The 20,919-nt window shown below is 58.4% G+C and overlaps 1 protein-coding gene across 8 annotated transcripts in view; it reads right to left on the bottom strand.

The window, feature by feature from the left end:
• The window catches only part of CASZ1 (castor zinc finger 1), a 254,650-nt gene that overhangs the window by 42,042 nt on the left and 191,689 nt on the right, over positions 1-20,919 (bottom strand). For all 8 annotated transcript variants that reach the window (XM_084494867.1, XM_084494866.1, XM_084494869.1 and 5 more), the window contains 2 exons: positions 6,478-7,047; positions 192-1,032 (listed from right to left, as the gene is read on the bottom strand). In XM_084494867.1, the coding sequence (XP_084350993.1) occupies positions 192-1,032; positions 6,478-7,047 (1,411 nt within the window). The remainder of the gene's footprint in view (positions 1-191; positions 1,033-6,477; positions 7,048-20,919) is intronic.

The following is a 20,919-nucleotide window of genomic DNA, read 5'->3' as shown; positions in this document are numbered from 1 at the left end:
CTGTGACTGCGGGAGGCAGGCCACAGCCTCAGTGCAGACGAGACAAAAGGAGCTGTAAGGCTGACAGAGGAACAGGCACGGAGCAAGCAGAAACATCTCATTAACGGCATGAGCTGTAATGCCCCTGATCCACACGCAGGCTTTAGGCACGAACCCTAATACAAAGCTAAGAAGAGCAGGAGGACACTTACTTTACTGTAGAGACTGTTCCAGTTGTGATGGAGTCTGTCTTGGAGAAAGTTGACTTCAGGTACTCGGGAGTGTTGAATGGCAATGAGACGGACTGCTCCGGGCCGGCCACGGGCGTGCTGCTGGGGGTGCTGGCGAGGGGAGCAGGGGCCAGGCTGGGTGCTGGAGCCTTCACCGGAGTGAGCTTCTGGATGTTCCTCACGTCGTACTTGGAAGGGCGGCCCACCTTGCCTGTCTTGAAGGCGATGGCTCCTCCCATGTCCGGGCTTCCTTCTCCAGGCTTGAAGAGGTGCAGGTACTTGACGTTTTCTAGGTCGTACTTGGAGGCCTTCTTGTACGTGTTGCCGTTCTGTGGCCTGATGCTCTCGCCCGTCTTCAGCTTCTGAATGAAGAAGTCGTATTTGGAGGCCCGCGACATCAGGCCCTGCATCTGGGAACTGCTCGGAGAGGGCAGCGGCAGGATGGTGGCTTTGGTCTCCGTCAGCAGGGAGGCATCGGGCCCTGGCACCCGGATGGGCTGCGACAGCACCGAGGAGCCTTCCTTGCCCAGCTTGGAGCCCAGCTCCTCCGATTTGGCCAAGTGCATGGGCCAGGAGAGCTGCTCTCCAGCCTTCAGCTTGCGGATGTACTCCTCGTACTTGGAGAAGCGGGCTCGTTTGCTCAGGGCGTCCTCGCCGGAGAGAGAGGCCGCGGTGGCGGTGGCCTCTGAGGTAGCAGCGTTCAGCTTGTCGAAGCTGATCTTGCGGGCCAGCTCGTCCCGCATGTTCTGGTCATCGTAGCCAAACATGCCCAGGAACTCATTCATGGTGGTGGCCGCGTAGTCTCGCAGCGATGAAGCTTCCCCTGCAGAGAACCAGAGGGAGAGAGTCACGCCAGGGGCTGATTTTTCTTCTTCTCCTCCTCTACCGGCACTGGGAGCGGGGAGGGGGGGGTAAGGGAAGAGGGGAACATGATCTACTGACGTTTGGCTCACTTGTTAGGTTTTACGACTCTTAAATTAATTTGTTTTAAAAAAAAAAGTAATTAATACTGGGGTAAAATAAAAAGAGTTCATCAATGCCAGGAAAATCAATTTCCTAAATGTTCTAGCCGATGGCTTTTCAGTACATTAAACAAAGTTTCATAAATGTCTCTGCACTCTTGCCTTGGCCTAATATGAAGAAAAAGTAATTTTACTGGAAGTGAGACTGGCGCCGATATGCCGGGGTTCGCGCGGTTCTGTCCTTGTGTGCGGGTGCACGTGGATGGAGCTGGCGGGGGACAGGGGCAGAGGAAGGGATGGGGATGCCCATGGAGTGGTGCAAAATGGGTCCAAGCCTTCTCCCCACTAGGATTTGGGGCTGGGGACAGGAGACCCTGATGTGGGCTCCAGAGGAGAGACTGCCTGTCCCCGTGGTTGGGGGGCTGCTCTGCTGGGGGGAATGGGGAGCTGAGCCAACGCCGCCTGCCTCCGGTCTCCTCCTCCCTGCCCTGCTCCCCCAGCAGCCTCCCAGGCCACCGGGAGAGGAAGAACACACATCTGGAGGTCACCCAATATCAGTGGAAAGGAGGAAATAAAGATCGCTCTGATGTGGCAGCTTGGACTCATTTAGGCTTTGGTCTGACACAGCATTCCTCCTCCTCCTCCTCCTCCTCCTCCTCCTCCTCCTCCTCCTCCTCCTCCTCCTCCTCTCCCTCTTGCTTTCTCCCGCGGAGTAAAGATTTACTGTGTGCAGGAGTCCTTCAAACCTCCCTCATCATCTCTTCCACTCCCTCCCTGGAGCTCTCGGGGGCACCAAGGCTCCCGGGGCCAGCACCAGCAGGTGCCCCAGCAGCAGGTGGAGGTTTGGGTCCGGAGCTCAAACCCAACCAGTGCTGACTTGAAACGTGGTCGGAAAGGAAAGCATCAAGGCACAGAACTGGTCAATGGATCCGAGGTGTGAAAATGGACCCCTAGGAGCTGGGATCTGACAACCTGGGATGCCAGATGCCTGGGCACACATTTGCTTGAGCACTTTTGCACACACAAGTCCCAGTGAGTGAGCAAAGTCCCAGCTCAGCAGCCACCAGCTCGCACAAATCTGTGTCCGTGGGACCATGCGGAGGGAGAGGCTGCCTGAAACAGGCACCAAAACGTGCACAACCGTGAGAGTCACATTCCTGAGTCAATACTTTTCCACAGCCATCGAAATTATCCTTCACACACACATTTAATTTAATGAATTTAAATCACTCCATCCTGCTTTCAGGTTGTTCTCTTTCCTACCTCTTCTTCTCTCCTCTCCACCTCCATCTTAGTGTAACCCTATGAGCAATAAAGGTGATTAATCCCCAGAAATCCCTGATGGGTCTAACAAGTGTTACAAGAAGACCCCGTTTCTGTTAAATTTGCTTCTGCTTTTCCTCTTTGTTAAATTTGTTCTGCTTTTCCTCTTTCTGGACCTGTACAAATCCCCCAGCCTCCTTCCCAATCCCTGACTTCCCAGCCTTGCACACAAAACCCCAGCCAGCCTGGGCCAAGCTGCAAGCTTCCAGGTGGAGAAAGCCCACCACAGATAGGATCCGAAAGGAAATTCAATGATCAGGTGTGATTTTTGCTGCCTTGAACAAGCCAGCCCTTTCCCTTCTTCCTCCTGACGTGCAGCACACGAGACCCAGCAGGCAGCCAGACCCTCCCCAGCCCATCTCCAGTCGGTTCTGCAGATCCAGCTCAGCTCAGGCCCTACAGACTTACAAACCCAGGGAAGATATTTGAGGAAGCCTAGCATCTTCTTGTAATACTGGGAAAACGAAATGCTGTAGGAGACCAGCTCCTTTCCAAATTTCTCTCTTCTGCACCTTTGGTGTTGGAAAGCATCTTTGGTACCCATGTGGCTAGACCTCAGCCGGCACAACTAGATGCACTACCCAAAACCATGGGAAAGGGTGATTTTTCAGGTCTTTTTTTGCACTTTGCGAGGTCCGTGCATGAGTTTGGGTTTCAATACCCTCGATTTAACCCCTCATCCCCCAAACCATCTCACTTTCTGTCCCCTAAACCCACACCAACCCGCATTTACTCGCAGGGTGGCTGCCCGGAGGGCTTGAGGCTCTTCTGCTGGAGGCACCTAGGGGAAGGGCTCACCACGAAGAGGCTGAGACCCGGCCAAACCCTCACTGTCCCCGACACACAGCTCCCCCCGGAACCCCAGCAGGCAGAGGCGAGGCAGCAGGACAGCGGCTGGGAAACCAAATCCCCGCGCCAAGTGCGCAGCCCTCCCCCTGCCTCGCATTTTTCTCTCTCCCCTTCTGTGTGATAACAAAAGGGCTCTCCCTCTCCCCTCGCTGCCGCTCTCCATTTGTGGGCATCGCCAAAGAGCAGAGATCCGTGTGTCTGGGAGCAGCTATCGTATCACAAAGGATCCCGAGCTGGCTAAAAGAAGAAAAAAAAAAAAAGGAAAAAAAAAAAAAAAAGGGGGCTAAAAATAGCCTGCAGCAGCACACTATATATGGAAGGAAAAGCAAAACAGCCCAAATGGAGAGCAAGGTCTGGGTCCTGGGGGATGGGGCATCCCGGCTCTGCCCTGCAGCCTGCTTGGGAGGGGCAACGTGGAAATTTGGGGGCTGGAGAAGCTGGCGCTCGCCACGCGTGTTCTCCCCAGTGGAGTCTCCCCAGGAAATTTTGGAGAGAAAGCCCTCCTTGCTGAGAGCAGGGCCAGTGTTCCCCTCTGCGGGACGCAGCCAACAGGCTAAGAAAAGAAAGGAAAACTTTGAGAGCTTGCACGGGGGGAAGCTCCCGGTGACTGCGTTAGCCCAGTATGCGAGTAATGGGCAGAGGGAAGAGCACGGGATGGTGTAGGAAAATCTCCTGGGTATGTGGGCACCAGCGAGGGGGTGTAGGAAGGGATCGCTGTCAGAGCCTGCACGGGGAAGCCTGAATGCTATATATAAATGTGTGTGCAGCAGCACGGGGCGGGCAGGGAGCAGGAGAGGTGTGTGAATGAAGGAGGAAACGCATCTGCATGGCCAGAGCCTGACACACGTCTCCTGATGGACGCCAGCTTTGCGGCTCCTGCACAGCCTTCCCTGCTGATGGGGAGGGAGGAACAGAAGGCAAGGCTCAGCACCGACTCCTCAGGCCCTTGTTTTCAATGGGTGGCTCAGGAAAAAAAACGGGGCCCCAATAGGAGCCTCCTGCCACCCCCCGGGCACAGGAAAGAACTCCTTTGGGGTGCAGGCAGCCCCAAACCCCGTGGCAGTAATTTCCCTTGCCCCCAGTAACACCAAGGGGGCTCGCTGCCGAAGAGCTTCGAGGCCATTTTCTGGAGCACAGCTTCGGAAGAGGAGAACTTTGTCCTCTCCAGCACCAGAGGCTTTGCTCTGTGCTTTCCAAGGAAATGCTGCCACCCACGTTAGCGCCAGGCTTCTCGAAATGCACGCGCAAGACCTGGCAGCACGTCCCTTTGCCAGGCAAAACCTACGTGGGGTGAACCTGACCCCGCACGTGCCGTTACCTGCCCTAAATATAAAGGAGCCTCCAGCCCCCCACGACTGCTTGCACATTTTTGTGTAGTCCCTTGACAACACAGCCCTAGGAAAGCATTTTACTGAGAACTCCTACCCAACGAGAAACCTCTTCTTCTTCATTTTCCACAGGTTGGCAACGTATTTTTACATCCCAGGTTCCCCTCCTTTTAGTTTTCGTGGCAAAGAAAAGCTGCAAATGCGGGCTGAAGGGAATTAAAACAAACTGAAAACTGAGTCCAGGCACAATCACCTTGTGTCTGGGAACGACAAGGGCTTTCCTATCAAAGGAAACTGAAGGTCACACTTTTCCTCATTGATCTTGCAATGTTTGTTAATTACTCTGTCACTGATGTGGCGAAGGATAATTAAACAGCTCTGTTTATATCTTATATGCATAATTATGTGCGCTGCCACTGAACTCGTGAAGACTAGAGAATGTGCCTCTCCAGAAGGGGAACGGACAGACGGAGATGAGTTTCGGCTGCATTATTAACAGGAGGAGGAAAACACGGGCACACACAAAAGGAGGAAAGTTTGATGGATTCACAAAGTGCTGGGATCAGGGGAGGGGTGTGCGCAGGTGGAGCAGATTAGGGGGAGATCTTTCAATTACGGCTCCAGCCCAGCTGAGTGACAAATCAGGGGGAGGGAGCTCCTGTGCCCAAATACCGAGCATTCAATCTGCCCTAAGCTTTTACCGAGGGCTCAGCGTTCATCCGGCCCCCAAAAATCAATCTGGGGCGACCTGGGTATCAGAAAATGAGCAAGAAACTCAGCTGGGGCTTTCCCCAGGAGCTCTTGCTGATTTCAGCTTTTGAATGAGCCACAGGAAAAAAAAAAAGGCAGGAGCTCAGTGAAAATAAGAAATGCGCACACAGCCTGGGGGAAAACCGGCAACCGCACGAGTCAGCATCCAGCCCCGAGCGGGGGCTGCAGGAGCCGGGGCTGGCTGCACGCTGGGCATCTCTGCTGCAGGCTGCTGCTTGATGCCAAGAAAGGGGAATTTGGGCAAAACCAGGGGATGAAGAAGGAAGGAAACGAAGAAAGTTAGCACTAGACAGTGGCTCGCACCACGCTTGCTGATGGTAGCACAGCCCTGAGGAGCTGAGAGTGGGAGCTGAGGCTCAGCACTGCCTGACCACGGGGGGATTTTAAACTCGTGGGGTCCAAGCACAGGGGGTGCAGACACCCCAGGTTTGCTCCAGCACACCCTGGCTGTCACATCCTGCCACACTGGCCCCATCCAACGAAGATGGGAGAGATGGGAATGGTGGTGAGGATGCCAGCACACGGCAGCGTGCACCGTGCTGAGATGCAGGATGGATTCTGGTGTCCTCTTCCACGAGCTTACACACCCTGCCCGCACCGTACAGCCAGGGTGTGTGTGAATACACTGCAGAATCCACCAGGGATTTGCCACGAGGGTACAATTGGTTTTGTTTGTTTGTTTGTTTGTTTTTCCACGCAGAAAAATATGACCAGGAAACAACACACAAGGCGGTTATCCCCACGTGAATCGCCTGAAGGAGCCTAGGGAAGGAGCCCTACCCTGCCACGGGATCTACGGTCTGGGGAGAGTCACCCAGACCCGTCCTCCCTGCGCACACCCACTGAGGAAGGGCACTGAGCAAACTGGGCACGGTCCCAAGAGCAAAGACGCAGCAGGGAGGCAGGCCTCTGCCGGGGGATTCGGGAGCCTCCACCCCTCTCCTACAGCCAACAGGTACCCAGCAGCTCGGCCTCTTCCCCGGAAAGCACAGCTGAGGAGCTGCCCCACACAGGGGTGGGTGGTGGGGGGCTTACCTGAGGCTGTTCCTGCCCCCAGTTTGGAGGCTGCCTCGCCGCCGGAGGCCCGGTAGGCATCGTCCTTGGAGGCCGTCCCGTCGGAGTCCCTGTCGTCCAGGAAGGCGCCATCCTGCGAGCCCCTCAGCGCGTCCGCCTCGTCCCCGTTGTCTTCCTCGTCGCTGCAGCCCTTGGGCTGCACCATGTAAACCCCTTCGGGGGGCACCTCCGCGCTCTCGGCGCCCTTACACTCCTTGCCCTCGGCCCGCCCCAGCAAGGGCTCCTCGTTGTACTCCCCGTTCACCCACTTCTCGATCACCTCCCTCCTCTTGTCCTCCTCGATCTTCTGCACGCGGCTGAGTCCATCCGAAAACTCCGTCCCCGGCTCCTTGGTGCCGGGCTGAGGCAGGTCCTTGTTGCTGCTCTCCCGCTGCGGCCCCTTGTCCGCGCGCGCCTGCTCGGCTCCCCCGTGGTCGAAGACGACCTGGCGGCTCAGCTTGGCACAGATCGCGTTTAGCTTCAGGCCGCCTTTGCGCTTGGCAGCCATTGTGGGTTTTCCTGAGGTTGCGTCAGTGCATATAGTTCTTTCAGCTGCAAAGAGAGAGGGGGGAAGAAGCGAGGAAGGGCGTTAGAGGGATCGGGATACCAGGAACCCCGGCACCAAATGGCTGCCCCCAACCCGGCGCCGTCGCGCGCGGCCGTGCTGTGGGACTGGCACCAAGGCACCGAGCTCCCAACCTGCCCGTCCCAACGCAGCCCACCAGCCTCGAGGCACAGGCAGGTGTTTATGACTGAACGGGGCCAAAAAGGCCCCAAACACCACGGGAAGGTGAGCGTGGTGTGGCCCGGCCCCAAAAAGACACCAGGCAGAGACTGCACCCCAACGCCTGGAGCAGGGAGCAGCCTCCCCGTCTAACCCTAGGGATGGTGAGGAGCTTCACAGGCTTAGAGAAAAGAACCAGTACGGAGCAGGGAGAACCAGTAGGGCTGATGGGAGCACTGGGAAGTGCCCGCGCTGCAGCCCCAGCCTGGTGTGCTGAAAAAAAATGAGAAAATCGCCCGGGGCTGGCATCAGTTGATCAGGCCCCTTTGCTCGCTCTGCTCTCACACACACAGGAAATTCTGCTCTCGCACTTCCCAGCACAATCAGCTAATTAGTGTGGGTTTGTTATTTTAATGTAGTTTATTCATATGTGACAGCTAGTAAAGGAGGGGTAAGAGAAAGTGGGGGGAGAAGGGAAGAAGGTAAGGTCTTAACTTCAAGGTCACGGAGAATCTTGAACTAAATGGTCCCTATCACGGAGTCACTCGCATGATTATTGCACCAACAATTAGCAAGGCTCAATCACAAATAAAAGCAAAAACCTGACTCTAAAGTAGCTGCGCTGCCTCACCTCTCTTTTTATTTACGGTCCCCGCAGACTGGGCAGGGTTTAAGGCCCCAAGGCAAGAGCTGGGCCTTGCAATTGGGGCCGGGTGCCACCACAGACCCCACTCTGTGTCCCCAGGCTCAGGAAAAGCACCCCTAAAGCACTGGGGACACACAGAGCTCTGCACACATGGCTGGATGTGTCCCCGAGATGTGCTCCCGGACAGCGTGTCCCTCTGGAAGAGGGACGAGTCCCCATGGGACCGACTCGGGGAGTCCCTCGTGGCCGCTCCGCCCGGAGGTGCAGCTCCACAGGAGTGCGCCGAGATTCATCAGACCCCCTACAATGCATCCAGAAGCCATCGTGACAGCCCCTAATCCCGTAACATGACAGCCCAATACAAACAGACTGAAACTTTAGACCTGCTGTCCAAGAGCCAGCCGGTGGCTGCTTAGCGTAAACTCCTGACAGCTTCAGACACGCTTCCCTGTCAAGGACTGCAAGGAAAACACCCCCCCGCCCCCCAACAAACCTACCAACCCCATAAAAAGCGAGGCGAAATGTGCTCCTACCCATCCCGACGGCGCTCCCCCCTCTGGCACCGAGCCCCCCGTGGTGCCCTCACGCTTTCAGCACCTGCCTCCCCCGAGGGCATCCCTGCCCCTGCAGGCACGGGAGCTGCTCCGGAGCCCCGTGGAGCCTCGCACGGATGGGTTAAAGCCTCCCGTCTCCCCAAAAACACCCCCCTGCGCCTCCCCACGCGCCTCCCTTCACACATCCCCCCGCCCTGCGTGCACAGATGGGCACCGGCAGGCGCCCGTGACGCCGCCGAAGCCTCTGCGCCTTGGCACCTTCCTTCCCTTCCCGTCACATTCCCGCTCTATTTAGGGCAGAAAGCGCGGGCCCATCCCGTGCGCCACGGGCACCACGTCGGGACTCTGCTGCCAGCTCCAGCTGGAGCCCGGCCAGGACCCCGAGGGCTCGTGCCGGGGGGCTCCGAGCCTCCGGGGGTGCAGCTGGTTGGGGTCGGGGCAGCCGCCGGCCCCGGTGCTGCCCGGTGCTTCCCCATCCCCGTTCCCATCACAGCCCCGCTGGCAGCTGGGGTGATGGGGCAGGGAGGCACGCAGCAAGCCGCTGCCCCCCGCCCCGCAGCCGCAGCAGGTCCCATTATTCTGGGCTGGAGGTGAGCAGCCAAGTGCGTGCACCAGACGGCAAATGGATATATAAATATTTATCCAAAGGAAGAGGGGAACAGACGTTCCCGAGGCTGCACTTGCCGCGTACGCAGCAGCTACAGGGAGCCTGCAACTCGTCTCCCACTCCTGGCCCTGCCGCTCCTGCACCCGGCTCCTGCCCTTCCCTCCCCTCTCCCCTCTCCCCTCTCCCCCACAGGTGGGGTTTCTTTGATGCTCTTCTTTAACGTTTCGGGCATCTTTTCCTAAAGCCTATATTAAAATTACACCAAGCTCAGAGAGCTCCCCATCCCCCTGACCTATAAAAGCAGCCCTCCCAGAGACCTTCCTGGGATGGGACGTGCTCCGGGGCAGCAGGACCCCATGCTGTGTTTATCCCCATCCCACCTGTGCACGTATGACCGCAGGGAACCACGACTCCGGGCTTCTTCTGCCAACTTTGCAACCAGCTCTCGGCAAGCCCGCACGCATCACTTCATCTTTCCGTCCCCTCTTTCTGTGTCTCTGGAGAAGGAGGGACCTCACTACTCCTGGTCCCCTCTTTTAGCCTGATAACCTCAAAGGGAGAAGGGGAACCCCGCTTGCTGGACATGGCCCTGGAGGGCCCAGAGCATCTGTGCCTGTCAGTGGGTATGGGGTTGGGGTGCTGCGGGGTGACCCCGCGCCTGCCCGGGGTCGGGGCTGCCAGCGGAGGGACCCTGGAGCCGTGGGGTCCCTCCCCGGCCCCGCTCCCCACCCCACATCCCCCCCACACCACCCCCTGTCCGCACGGCACTGTTTAAAGACTCCCGGCTAAGTAAACATCCCCCTTCATTTTCTCCTTCCCCACAGAAATGTTTTGATTCCCCATCAATCCGAGGAAGCCGTTTATAACCTGCGCCTGTCACGGCGACTTTTCATCTCTGCCCAGGACAAACTCTCCCACATGCTCTATTTACACTGAGCACTTCCTGGCAAAACAATGCCCCCGGCAGCGTACCCCGCCGGCCCCACACCCTGCCAGCAGCCACCACGCTGCTCAGTGTCCCTCGGGGACAAGGCCTGGCCTTGGGGACAACCACGGCCCCCGCGGATGGCACGGAGGGGCCCCGGCGCGTGGCAGCGCACTGAGAGGCTGGCACAGGGGGGAGGAGAGGTCGGGTGGTGTGGGCAGAGCCTGGGGGGGCTGGGGACCCCCTGGATGGGCTGAGGGGCTGGGGAGGGGCAGGGCAGGAGGGGCGAGGGCTCGTGCTGTGGGACAGGGGGGTGCTGGCTGGGGAGGGCCGGCGCACCGGCACTTCAGAGGGCCAGGCGCGGGGAACAGATGGAGCTTTCATATTCCTATTGAAGAGTTTTCAGCCCAGCTGAGCAGCTCCGTTCAGGAGGGAGGTCCCAGCGCCAGCTTTCCAGGAGCTGCAAGCTCTCATTCGATTAATTATTAACGGCATTATTTGGGGCGGGGAGGGGGAGGGAAGGAGGGCCGGCGCGCTGCGCGGGGGGCTCTTCTTTTTTAACCGCTGGAGAGCCCCAGGCAGGGCAGGAGGCACGGCCCTCGGACAGAACCCGGAGTGTTTCCCCCAAATTACGCCCCAAATCCCAGCGGGGAAGGCAGCCCAAGGTGCAGCCCCCGCGGCACACACCTCCCCTCCAAACCAGGCAGGGCCAGGGCGAAGGGAAGGCAGCAGCAGCCCCGGCCTGGCCCACGCCGTGTGGGAGTGGATGCAGCCTGTGTATTTTCGCCTCTCCGGTTTATCAATAAAACATTTTATTGCTTTTAGCTCAGGAAATGACCTTGGGTTAGTGGATGCTGTCTCTTCTGGCCGGCCTTGGGGAGCTCGCAGAGGCTCTTTAACGACCTGCACGCACGGGGCCCACCCGCGCCCCGGCGGCACCGAGCCGGGGAAAGCCCCGGGTGTGGAGCTGGGCCCGGCTCTGCCCTGGGCAGGAGCAGGAGCAGGAGGAGAAGGGAAGCAGCCGTAAGGGTGTCCTCGCTCCCTGCCTCCCCCGAGCCGTCAGGGCTCTCCCTGCACACCCCAGCCATGAATTAGGGGGGGGGGGAAGCCGGGGACCCTGCCCTGTGCCTGCAGTCCGGCTGCATTCAGCACTGCATTCAGCACTGGCATCTCCAGCCGCACGCCAGCCCACTTTTCTCCCCGTTTCCCACTCCAGAGCCTGGCTCAGAGGGACGGAGGCCAGACACGGCTCCCTTCTGCAAGCTCCCCTTGGCTCAACCTGCTCAGCAGCAGCGTTTAGCCAGAATTGTGGCAAAGAGAAGCAGAGAAACAGATCAAGGGCAGAAGGTCCTCGATCAGGGGCAGGACGGCAGATCCAGCACTGCTGGAGCTTCCCCAAGCCAAAGCCAGGTCCCCAAAGCCAGCAAGGGCACCTACAGCCAGCGGCACACCCCGATGGGCATCGTCCCCACCAGCACCAGCCTGGCTTTCCAGCCTCATCCCCTTCCAGCGTCCCCAGTTCAGAGGTCCCCGTCCTGCCCCAGCTCCTCTGGTGCCCCAAAAAGGTGGACGCAAACCCTGCTGGTGCCGGAGCCGTGCTGGTGGCCCCGGCACACTGCCACCCCCCGTGCCCGCTCCCTGCAGCCGCGTCCGCCTGGAGAGCGAGCCCTAAAGTGTTAACGGCGATTGGTGAAATGGCACAGCAGATTGCTACAATAAATAATTTACTGATATTTATAAATATTCAAATCAGCAGGCTTCAGAAATTGAAAGGGGGGGCTGAGCCGACGGGGAGGGGAGCGTGTGTGTGTGTGTGTGTGTGTGTGTGTGGAGGGGGGGAGCTGCCATTAATTCCCAGGCTCTCCAAATTCATTTGAGAACTGTTTCTCATTTCAAACAAATATTAAATCTTTTGGTGTCAGGCCTCCAAAATCAAGCACCAAACAGAAAGTCACCGCCCCCGTGGTGGCTGATGCCGTCCGTGCCTGCCACGGGGCCGGGTGACCGGGGGGCGAGGAGCCCACCTGGCCACATCCGCGCCCCAACCCCAGCCGAGAGAGGAATTGCCATTGCTGCCACCCCCAACACCTCCTCTTTCCATTTTCTAAATCCCACGGGAAAGCAAGGGCTCGGCACAGGAGCCGTGAAGGTGCTGCTGTGCTCCTGGAAGCCCTGCAGGACCCCGCAGCCCTGGCTCCTGGCTTTCGCTCCTTGCTCTGGGAGGGAATTCGGTCTCGGAGGCTGAAGCAGGGGGTTAGGAGCCAGGAGCGCTGGCTGCCAGCCTGGTTTTCAGGCACGGCTTCACCCAAGCTCTCCCCAGCTTTCTGCGCTTTCGTTTCCCACGCAGAGGAGGAGGAATGAGGGCCATGACCCACCTGGCTGAACCCCGCAACGCTCACCCGGTGCTTCGAGGTCTGCCCGGCAGCTCTCTGCTCTGATACCAGTATTACCCGAGGCTCCTCCACCCCGAGCATCCCGCTGACCCCCGAGCTGGCCGCGGGAGATGATCCCGCATCCTCCCCTGGACCACCCCACCGGTAACGCCAGGCTCCGGCATGGGGCGAATTTCCCCCAGATGAGTAATGGCTTTTCTAATGCACGGGCAGGCTGTCAGCTTCCCTACTCCCAGTGTTTTATGGGTTTAACTGAACGGCTCTGAACTCCCTAGTAAGAAATAAAGTTATCCCTCAGCGTCCCTTCTAAACATTTCACTCAGTGCAAACGGTGTTTAAGAAAAATGAGGACATATTTCTTCTTAAGGATGCAGTATCCCCCTTCAGAGGCCTAATTTATGCCATATATCACTGGCCAGGGAGAGGAAGGCAGCGCAGACCTCACACTAGGAGCGAGCTGGCCCGAGCGCAGCCCCGGTGCTGCTGCAGTGGTGCAAGGGGCCGGGGCTCAGGCGCTCCCGAGCCCGCAGTGGGCAGGACGGGCACCGGCTCCCCGCCACCCCCCGGCTCTTTGCAGGCTTTCAGCACATCTGGAGGGGGAAGGACAGGGCTAATCCTCGCCCGCAGCTCTTTAGGAACACACACCACAACCTCTTCCCCAGCAGGTCACAAAACCTGAGCCCGAAGGCGCTGTGATTGCGCCGGCTCCCAGCTCCGAGAGCCAGCCCCGGTGCTGCCGCTCACCCCGTGCCACCAGCACCTTGTCCCTGCCCGTCCCTTCCCTTTCTGCCCCCGTCCCGCCGGGTCTCCGCAGCCCTGCAGCTGTCGGAGCTTTAGCCCAGCCCCGCAGGCTCAGCACCTTGCTGCTGCTGCAGTTGACGTGGTGCCGGGGGGACAGCACCGCTGCAGGGCGGCTGGATGCGCTTTCAGGAGCGTCCTGCAGCCAAGCCCGCAGTGCATCTGTCAGTGCTGAAATGTTTTCAGAGTTTCCTGCTCTTGGTGCCACAAAAACCTGTCCTCAGCAGCAGCGAGGACGCTCCCTGGGAGCTTTCTGTCCTCGGAGTCCTTTAGGTAACACCGCGCCAAGAGGATCGGCTTTGCTGGTCCAGTTTCTCCTCCTCGCCTTTTTTATTTATTATTAATTTTTTTTTAGTCCAGTTAAAAGGTTTACTATCCTAAGTGGCCTCACTCAGCCTAAGTAACTCTATAAATCAAGCGGAACCGCTAACCTCGCGGGCCCACCATCAATCTGCCCACAGGTTGTGAAGAAAACCCAGGGGAAAGCAGCGGAGGGGCGAGGGGCGATGCCAGCCCGGCTGTCAGGGCAGCCCCATGCCAGCACGGGCTCTGCCTTCCCCTCTCCGTGGCCATGATTGTGCCCACCTGGAGAGGAGACACGAGCCCCCTGCGATCGCCAAAAGGGCAAGGGGTGCAGGGAAGCAGTGAGGGGGGAGAGGGGGACCTAGGGAGAAAGCCCAGGGGCTGGTGGCCCTGTGCTGGTGATGTGCAAAGGCTCGGGGAGGACTTTTGGCAACCTGTTCCTCGCTCTGCTAACTCAGCTCACGTTTCCCCTCTGCCCATTTCAGCCCCAGGGGTTTTCTTTCCCTGCTCTCCCTCACTTACTGGTGATGTCCCAGTGCTGGTACCAGCCTCCGGGCATCACCTGGGGAGGAGTTTTTTGGGGCAGGCCGTGGGAGAAATGGAATTTCCTTGCTCAGCACCACAACGGAGACCCCAGCCCCACCTTGCTGAGGTTTGTTTTCGCTGTCTTCATGCAGCCCGTGCTGCCCCAGCACTCCTGGTGACTGCGGGGCAGGCACGCTGGCGGATGGCACACACCTCAGCCAGGCTTAGCTGCAAGTACCTGGTGCTGGGGGAGTAACCGGGAGCTGGGAGGGACACTGGGATACAGCCCGGGAAGGGAATCACCCCCAGTATCACCAGTCCCCCTTGGTGTCTGCCCCAAGACACCTTACCCAGCCCAAAGCCATGGGGAGCAGCTGATGGTGGCAGTAGCTGAGGGCAGGGGCTAAGCGAGCTCCTCCTGACAGGGGCTCCCTGCACACCCCGGGGATTTGGGAGGCTGCTGGCGAGCTGGCCCCTGTCAGCACCCTAACTAACTGCAGTGGGAAGGCAGGAGCAGCGCCGGGAGCGGGGAGCCCGCATGCTTGTTGCACCACTGAGAAACAGAGGCCCAGAAAAAGTTCATTATCGTGGTCTCGCACCGCGGCTAATTCTGCCTTGCCTTTTGCTGCGCTTTCTCCTGGCCAGCAGGGCTCACCATCTTCTTCTCCCCCTGTCCTCGTGAGCCCATCCACGTGCTCACGCTCACCGCCAGCACCCATCAGAGGGGACGTGCACACACCCTACAACGTGGCCGTGCGGGCGCAGCACCGTGCGCACGGCGGCACACGCAACCCGGCGCTGCGGCACGCGCAACCTGGGAAGCTCCGAGCGCACGAACGGCGTGCGAAGGAAGGCACACCGACATCCACCAACGCCCTGCGTGCTCTGCAGCCTTCCAAGCACGACGTGTGCATGGCCACAGCTCCCCGCAGCACACTGAGTGCCGCTCAGCGAGCACCCACGCGGGGAGAGCCGGCCGTAGGAGCGCAGCGCTCGCGCGTGTTTCCCGGCCCCGTGCCGGGAGAGGTTTGTGCTGCGGCTGGTTGAGAGCAGACGGGCGGCCCCGGCAGGGCCAGCCCCGCACCCCAGCCCGGCCCCGGTGCGCCCCCGGCCCCTGTGCCCCCCACACCTCAAGGCAAGGAGCGCGGCGGCGAGCGTCCCGCTGGAGCCGGCGTCCCCGCGGCGGGAGCGTGCCGGGCGGGGGGTCTCTGCCTCTCCCTCGCTTGCTCTCTTCCGCTCGCATCTTTTCATGAACTCTATTTCTCTTTCCTTTCTGAAAACAACTGAGCTGTAAATACTGTTTAACCTTCTTCCCCCCTTCCCCCCTCCCCTCCGCACTATAAAAACACAAATATGCCATAACTCAGCTGGCTCAGCCGCCGCGCCTCCAACATGCCCTGCTCCAGGCCTCTCAGGAAGGTCATAACAAACGACTTTCCGATTCAGTGCTCCTGAAATAATTTTGTGTATTAAAACCTGAATCTGCACTTTCTGGACCGAAAGCCTCTCTTAATTATGGCAAGCGTCCTTGGGATGGACAGTGATCCTTCACCGCGGCACCGCCAACCAACCGGAGAGGCAGCCGGCTGCCGGCTCCCCACCGCCGCCGCCCCCTCCCACCGCCACCCAGCCCACGGCCCCCCTTGCTCCCTCGCCCCCCCGCCTTCCCTTTGCCCAATCTGTTTTCAAAGTGTGTCTGTCCTTTATTAAATTGTTTTCTTTTCCACATTATCAGTTGCCATGGAGACCTCATCTCTCGGATTATTTGAATTTCATTATATCTATTGATTTGGGAGCATTTCATCTTTTTTATTGTTTTTCTGTCAATTTTCAAAACGAATAACCATCTAATTTGCGTCAGTGCTGATTATGTTTGTCCCTCAATAGAGGTCGGCAGCTGCGTCGGGGAAACAAATCAATGGGAAACCATCATAAACCTCCCCAGTACAATCTCCAGGATATGTGGGTGACATTCCACGCCTGCGAGGAACACTCATCATATCCAAACTTCTTTCTTTCCTTTTTTTCTTTTCCTTCCCCCCTCTTTTTTTTTTTTTTTTGTTATTTCCCCCTGTGGCAGGCTCCACAGGCCGGCGGCGGGTCGTGTTTAAAATCGTGTGGATTTTACACCCATCCATGTGCACTTCTGGACGCGTCGCATTTTCAGACAGGGAGGGGACCCGGGTGGGAAGAGAGGGAAGGAATTTTTTTTTTTCTTTTTTTTTGGTAAGAAAGAAGGGAAGGAAAGGATGACGAGGGAAAGAAAAAGAGGGAAAAGTGGATCGGGATTGCAAATTGCTTACTATGTTTTTTTTTTAAATAATTTATGCAATTTTAAGCATTTATGTATAAATTTTTTAATAAGCCACCCTGGAGCAAAATAGCCATTAACATCCCGACGTCCTTCTGTCCAATGGGCTCGTGTGCAGGATCAATTTCCAAGAGTACTTTCCTTTTTTTTTATGACATGATAAAATGCTTTTAAAGCAACTTACACAAATATGGAAATTTTTTTCCCCTCCTCTTTTTTTTTTTTTTTTTCCCCTCTTTTTTTTTTTTTTATAACAGCCTCCACTTATTCACCAGGGAGAGCGAGCGAGCGTGTGTGTGTGTGTGTGTGTGTGTGTGCTGGGGAGGGCAGTTGGCAGAAGGATAGACCCAGCCCTAACTGGAACGGACCTGCCTGTCCTTCTAACAAGGGCATAAACTTTCATTAGCGATGCACACAGTCAAAGGCAATTTAGGGAAACGCGCTGTACAGAAAAGGAAAACCTCAGCGTTTTTTATACAGCGGCTCCTTGGCTCCGTCCAGGGGGCTCTATCCTTGAGCTCAGCTCACACTCGCCAGCCAAAGTGACCCCAGCGGCCGGGGGGGAGGCGGTGGCCGGGCAGGGGACGGTGCTGGGGCTGCGTGGGGACACCAGGACCCGGCCCCTTGCCCCACAGCCACCCCGAGCAGCCCACTCAATGTCACATCTGGCCACAACCCACTTGTCCTGCAGGGAGGCCCACGGGTATCTGTTGCTTCCACACTTTGGCCCCTCCAAACCAACGCTCCCCGGTCCCGGCTGCGCACCCCGAGCTCCCCTTTGGGGCACCGGTTTCCACCCGGCTCTGCGCAGAGCGGACAGACGCGTCGCTGCTGCTCTCCTGTTTCCACAGGGTGTTGCGGCTCGTTATTTTCGCAGCTGGGACATGTTCAGCCTCACGCAGGAACCTGGAAAATGCCATTCCTAGCGGGACGGCTCCTGCCCACGGGGAGGGCTGCGGGCACGCCGGGGGAGCGAGGCGCCCCGCGGGGTCCGACGGCCGGCACCACGAGCGAGACACGAGGGCAAAGCACCCAAATCTTTGGGGCCGAAGAGCATCCGGGTTGAAGACCCGTCCACATGGCTGGTATTTGCTTTGACACACGGCCCTGCCGCTGGTTTCCTACTGCACGACACTTGCAGGGGCAGCGCACACCCGGGGATTTAATCCTTGCTTTTTGCTGGGCCCCTCCGGAGCCCCCTGCCCGTGCACACTGGGCACGCACCTGCCCCACGGGCAACGCTCGGGGGCATTGGAAAGAGCCAAAAAAAAAAAAAAAAAAGAATAATAAATAATAAAAAAAAAATCAAATCAAGGGGCAGGCAATGCTCAGCTGGAAAAACACAAAGTGCCGAGAACAGCAAAGCCAATCAATAACAATCACAGCCCCGGCAGCGGGCGAGGGAAGCGTGAACTGTTTTGGCCCGCTCCCCGCACGCTCACCCACTGGGGACACCACGGCCCCGAGCACGGCGAGCCCACGGCTCCTGCTCTGCTCCCAAACTCTGAGAGCGAGGGGCTCTGCGGAGAGATTTGGGGCTCCTGGCACGGGGCTGGTGCTGGGGAAGGTCCTTGCGGTCCCCAAAGGGATCCTGACACCCCGCATCCTCCTGCCCCTGCCCTCTGCATCCCTTCCCCTCCCAGCCCGTGCGAGGAGGGGACAGGCGAATCCTGTCGGGACACGGACGGGGCTGTCCCTTCCCCTGGGCTTGTGCCCCGAGCCGGGGAGCTCAGCGCAGCAGCAGCGAGGTCGGTGGAAACGGAGAGGTTTTCACATCATGTCCATCGCTCCGCGCTGGCTGGTCTATAGGCAGCGCTAAATATAGCCAAGCCCAACCTGGAGGTGACTTTGGCACGGTGACACGGGGACACCGGGCACTGCACGGGCACCCTGTGCTCCCTCACAGCAGGGCAGACATCGATGGGCCTGGCATGGCCTCGGGGCCACCTGTGAACCCCGAGACACCTCCCTGCTCCCCTTCCCTCTCGGGGCTTATCCCAGTCCCAATGGTCACATCCAGGATGAAGCCCACCAAGTGCCACGGCCTCGGGGCAGGCCAGGAGGGGTGTGAGGGAGATGCCAGCACACTGGGTGAAGGCAGGCAGCATTTTCTAACCCCAAAAGTCCATTTTTTTCCCCAGGACGCAGACCCTCTTATCTCTGGCGTGCCAGCATCTGTTTCAGCACAGCTCCTTAAAAACTTAAATGGTGGAGGAGGCGCTGAAGAGAAGGGGAAAGTCTCTCGTGTGGGTCAGAATAATTAGACGGAGCTCAAATTGGCTTTAGGCATCTGCTGCTGCCTCCGAGCAACAGCCAGCCCTGCTGCTTCCATCAGCATCTCCTGCCCGTGGAGCTGAGGGGACCGCGGGCAGGAGGAGCGCGGGGCATCGCTGGGAACGGGGCCGGTTCGGCAGCAGCCATAAAATAAAAGCTGCTCACCCCGCTGCCGTTAGGGCCGGGAGAAAAGAGGCCAGACAGCGAGATTGAGATGAGCCATTTCCCCAACAAACCCGCTTCCCTTTTTTCATTCGCTCCTTTCTTTCTCTTTTTTTTTTTTTTTTTTTTTTTTTCCCCTTTAACTGTCATTAAAATAACAAGTTTCTGTTACAGTCTAAACATTCTCACATTGTATAAAGGGTTATGTTACACCAGAGTCACCGCCGGGCCCAGTGTTTGCACAGAAACCTCACTGCAGGTCCCCCCTCCTGACGAAGTGACTTATTAAAGTTTAAACAGTAATTAACAGAACAATAAAAATAAAGGGATGTTTGGGGAGTCGTAGTGCACACAGGGTTTTTGGCAGTGCCAGCACTTTTCAGTGCCCTGCGCTGGCAGCAAAAAAAAAAAAAGGCTGTGAAAAACCAGGGGAGAGCTCGGGAGCTCCGAGCCAGGAGGGGGCCGGGGCCACGGCACGACCCCAGCCCCGTGTGAGGGTGCAGGGGGGGCACGGGCAGCAGGGCAGGGGGACGGGGACTCCACCAGCCCTGGGGATGTGCAGCCGGGAGCCTCCCTGCACTCTGCCTCTGCTGAGATTCCTTTGGATGAGCCCCCAGGATTGGGGTTTTGGGAATTGGGTCCCTTAGGGCATGCCTGGGCTTTCTGGAGATGGCTGCAGGGAGCCCCCCAGGAGCTGCCCCGTGCTGGGGACCCCATGGTCACCAGCACGTGAGCCATTTTGGGGCCGCTCCTGCTGCAAGCTGGCCTCGTGGGGAGCCTCGTGGCTCACTGGGGCTCCCGCAGGAGCAAAACCACTTCTCCTCCTGCTTCCTTCCCGAGCCAGTCGCTCGCCTTGCCCAGGATGAGCTCTGGAGCACGTGGGCAGGGTTTCGGCTTAGGTTGCCGGCCCTCCCCGTTACCCAACACGCAGCAATGCAGAAAGATCTCATGTGAAGATATTTTTGGTGCCTATTGTAACGATTCGCCCATGTTTGCCTCAGCAGCTCGCGGTGCTCGCTGGCTGTCCCCCCGCGGGGTGACTCAGTGCGGCCCCGTGTTTGCTGCATCTCCCCCGGTGCCACCGCGCAGTTTGCAAACACGACGACAGCTCCCTGCAGGAGGATCTCCTGCATGGTGTGAGCTCAGGGAGTGCTGCCTCCACCCCGCTCCCATCAAGCCTTCCCCCAAAAATCCCCTGCTCTGCCCTGCTGGGGTGCAGGAGGAGGCCGAGCCCCCCGGTGCTGCCTCTGCTGGAGCTGCAGCCGCTCTGCCTGCTGCAACAGCACCCACACGGGATGCCCCAAATGTCCCCTGTCTCTCCAGGACACATCACCCGAGCGAGCACTGGCCCTGCACACTCATCCTGCACTGAAAACATCCCCAGACACCACTGACGTGGTGCTAGAGCAGTCCGGGCAGCCCATCCCTTCTCTTGGGTTCCTCTGCCGGTGCCCCCCCGATGGTGCACCCGGTGCCTTGCTCCTGTGGTGCTGCTTTAGGGCACGGGGACCAAGAAACAAGGCACGTTTGGAGCTCCTCGGACCCAACGGGGCTCGCTCTACCCCCAGCAGCTCAGGGGTTTCCAGCTCTCCATTATCACCCGCAAATAACCACCAACACGGTTTATTTACCCCGCGGTCTGGGAAAGGCAACAGCTCAGCTCTTCAGCTCTCAAGAACCGGAGGAAAGCGTTAAAAATGTGACTTCCCAGGCAATTACCAATGGTGAGCTTTAATAAGCTGTTTTCCAGGCACCAAGGGAGTGAGGGACACGGGGAATCAGACGGCACGGGGCTGAATTCAGCCTGGTTTCAGGTGCAGGTTTAATAAGCCGCGAGGCGAGCCTGCACTAGTAGCAGCAGCCCCGCGAGCGGGTGCCATCGCCGGGTTCAGAATTAATGAAGCCAAGACCTTGGCAACCTCCCTGATTTCCCTGCGTTCTGGTGTAGATTGATAAACTTGCCTGGTGCTCCAGGGAGGAGGTGAGATGGAAGGAGGGGGACCCATGGATGCTCTCCGCCTGCACCCCTGGGTTCCAAGTGGGTCCCAGCGGATGAGCTGCAAGCGTGGCACGGGGCTGTCCTCCCCGTCCGGGGCAGCTTCCCCACCCAGGCTGTCCCCAAAAATTCTGTCCTCAGTCCTGCTCCTACATGGCCATGCACTGCAGGACCCCGGTGCACCCTGTTAGCACCCATCTGGGCTT

This window comes from Aythya ferina, assembly GCF_964211825.1.
Source record: "Aythya ferina genome assembly, chromosome: 21".
NCBI classification, from domain to species: Eukaryota; Metazoa; Chordata; class Aves; order Anseriformes; family Anatidae; genus Aythya; species Aythya ferina.
Note: the sequence above shows the minus strand (reverse complement) of the source record. Positions and strands in the feature narration are given on the sequence as shown.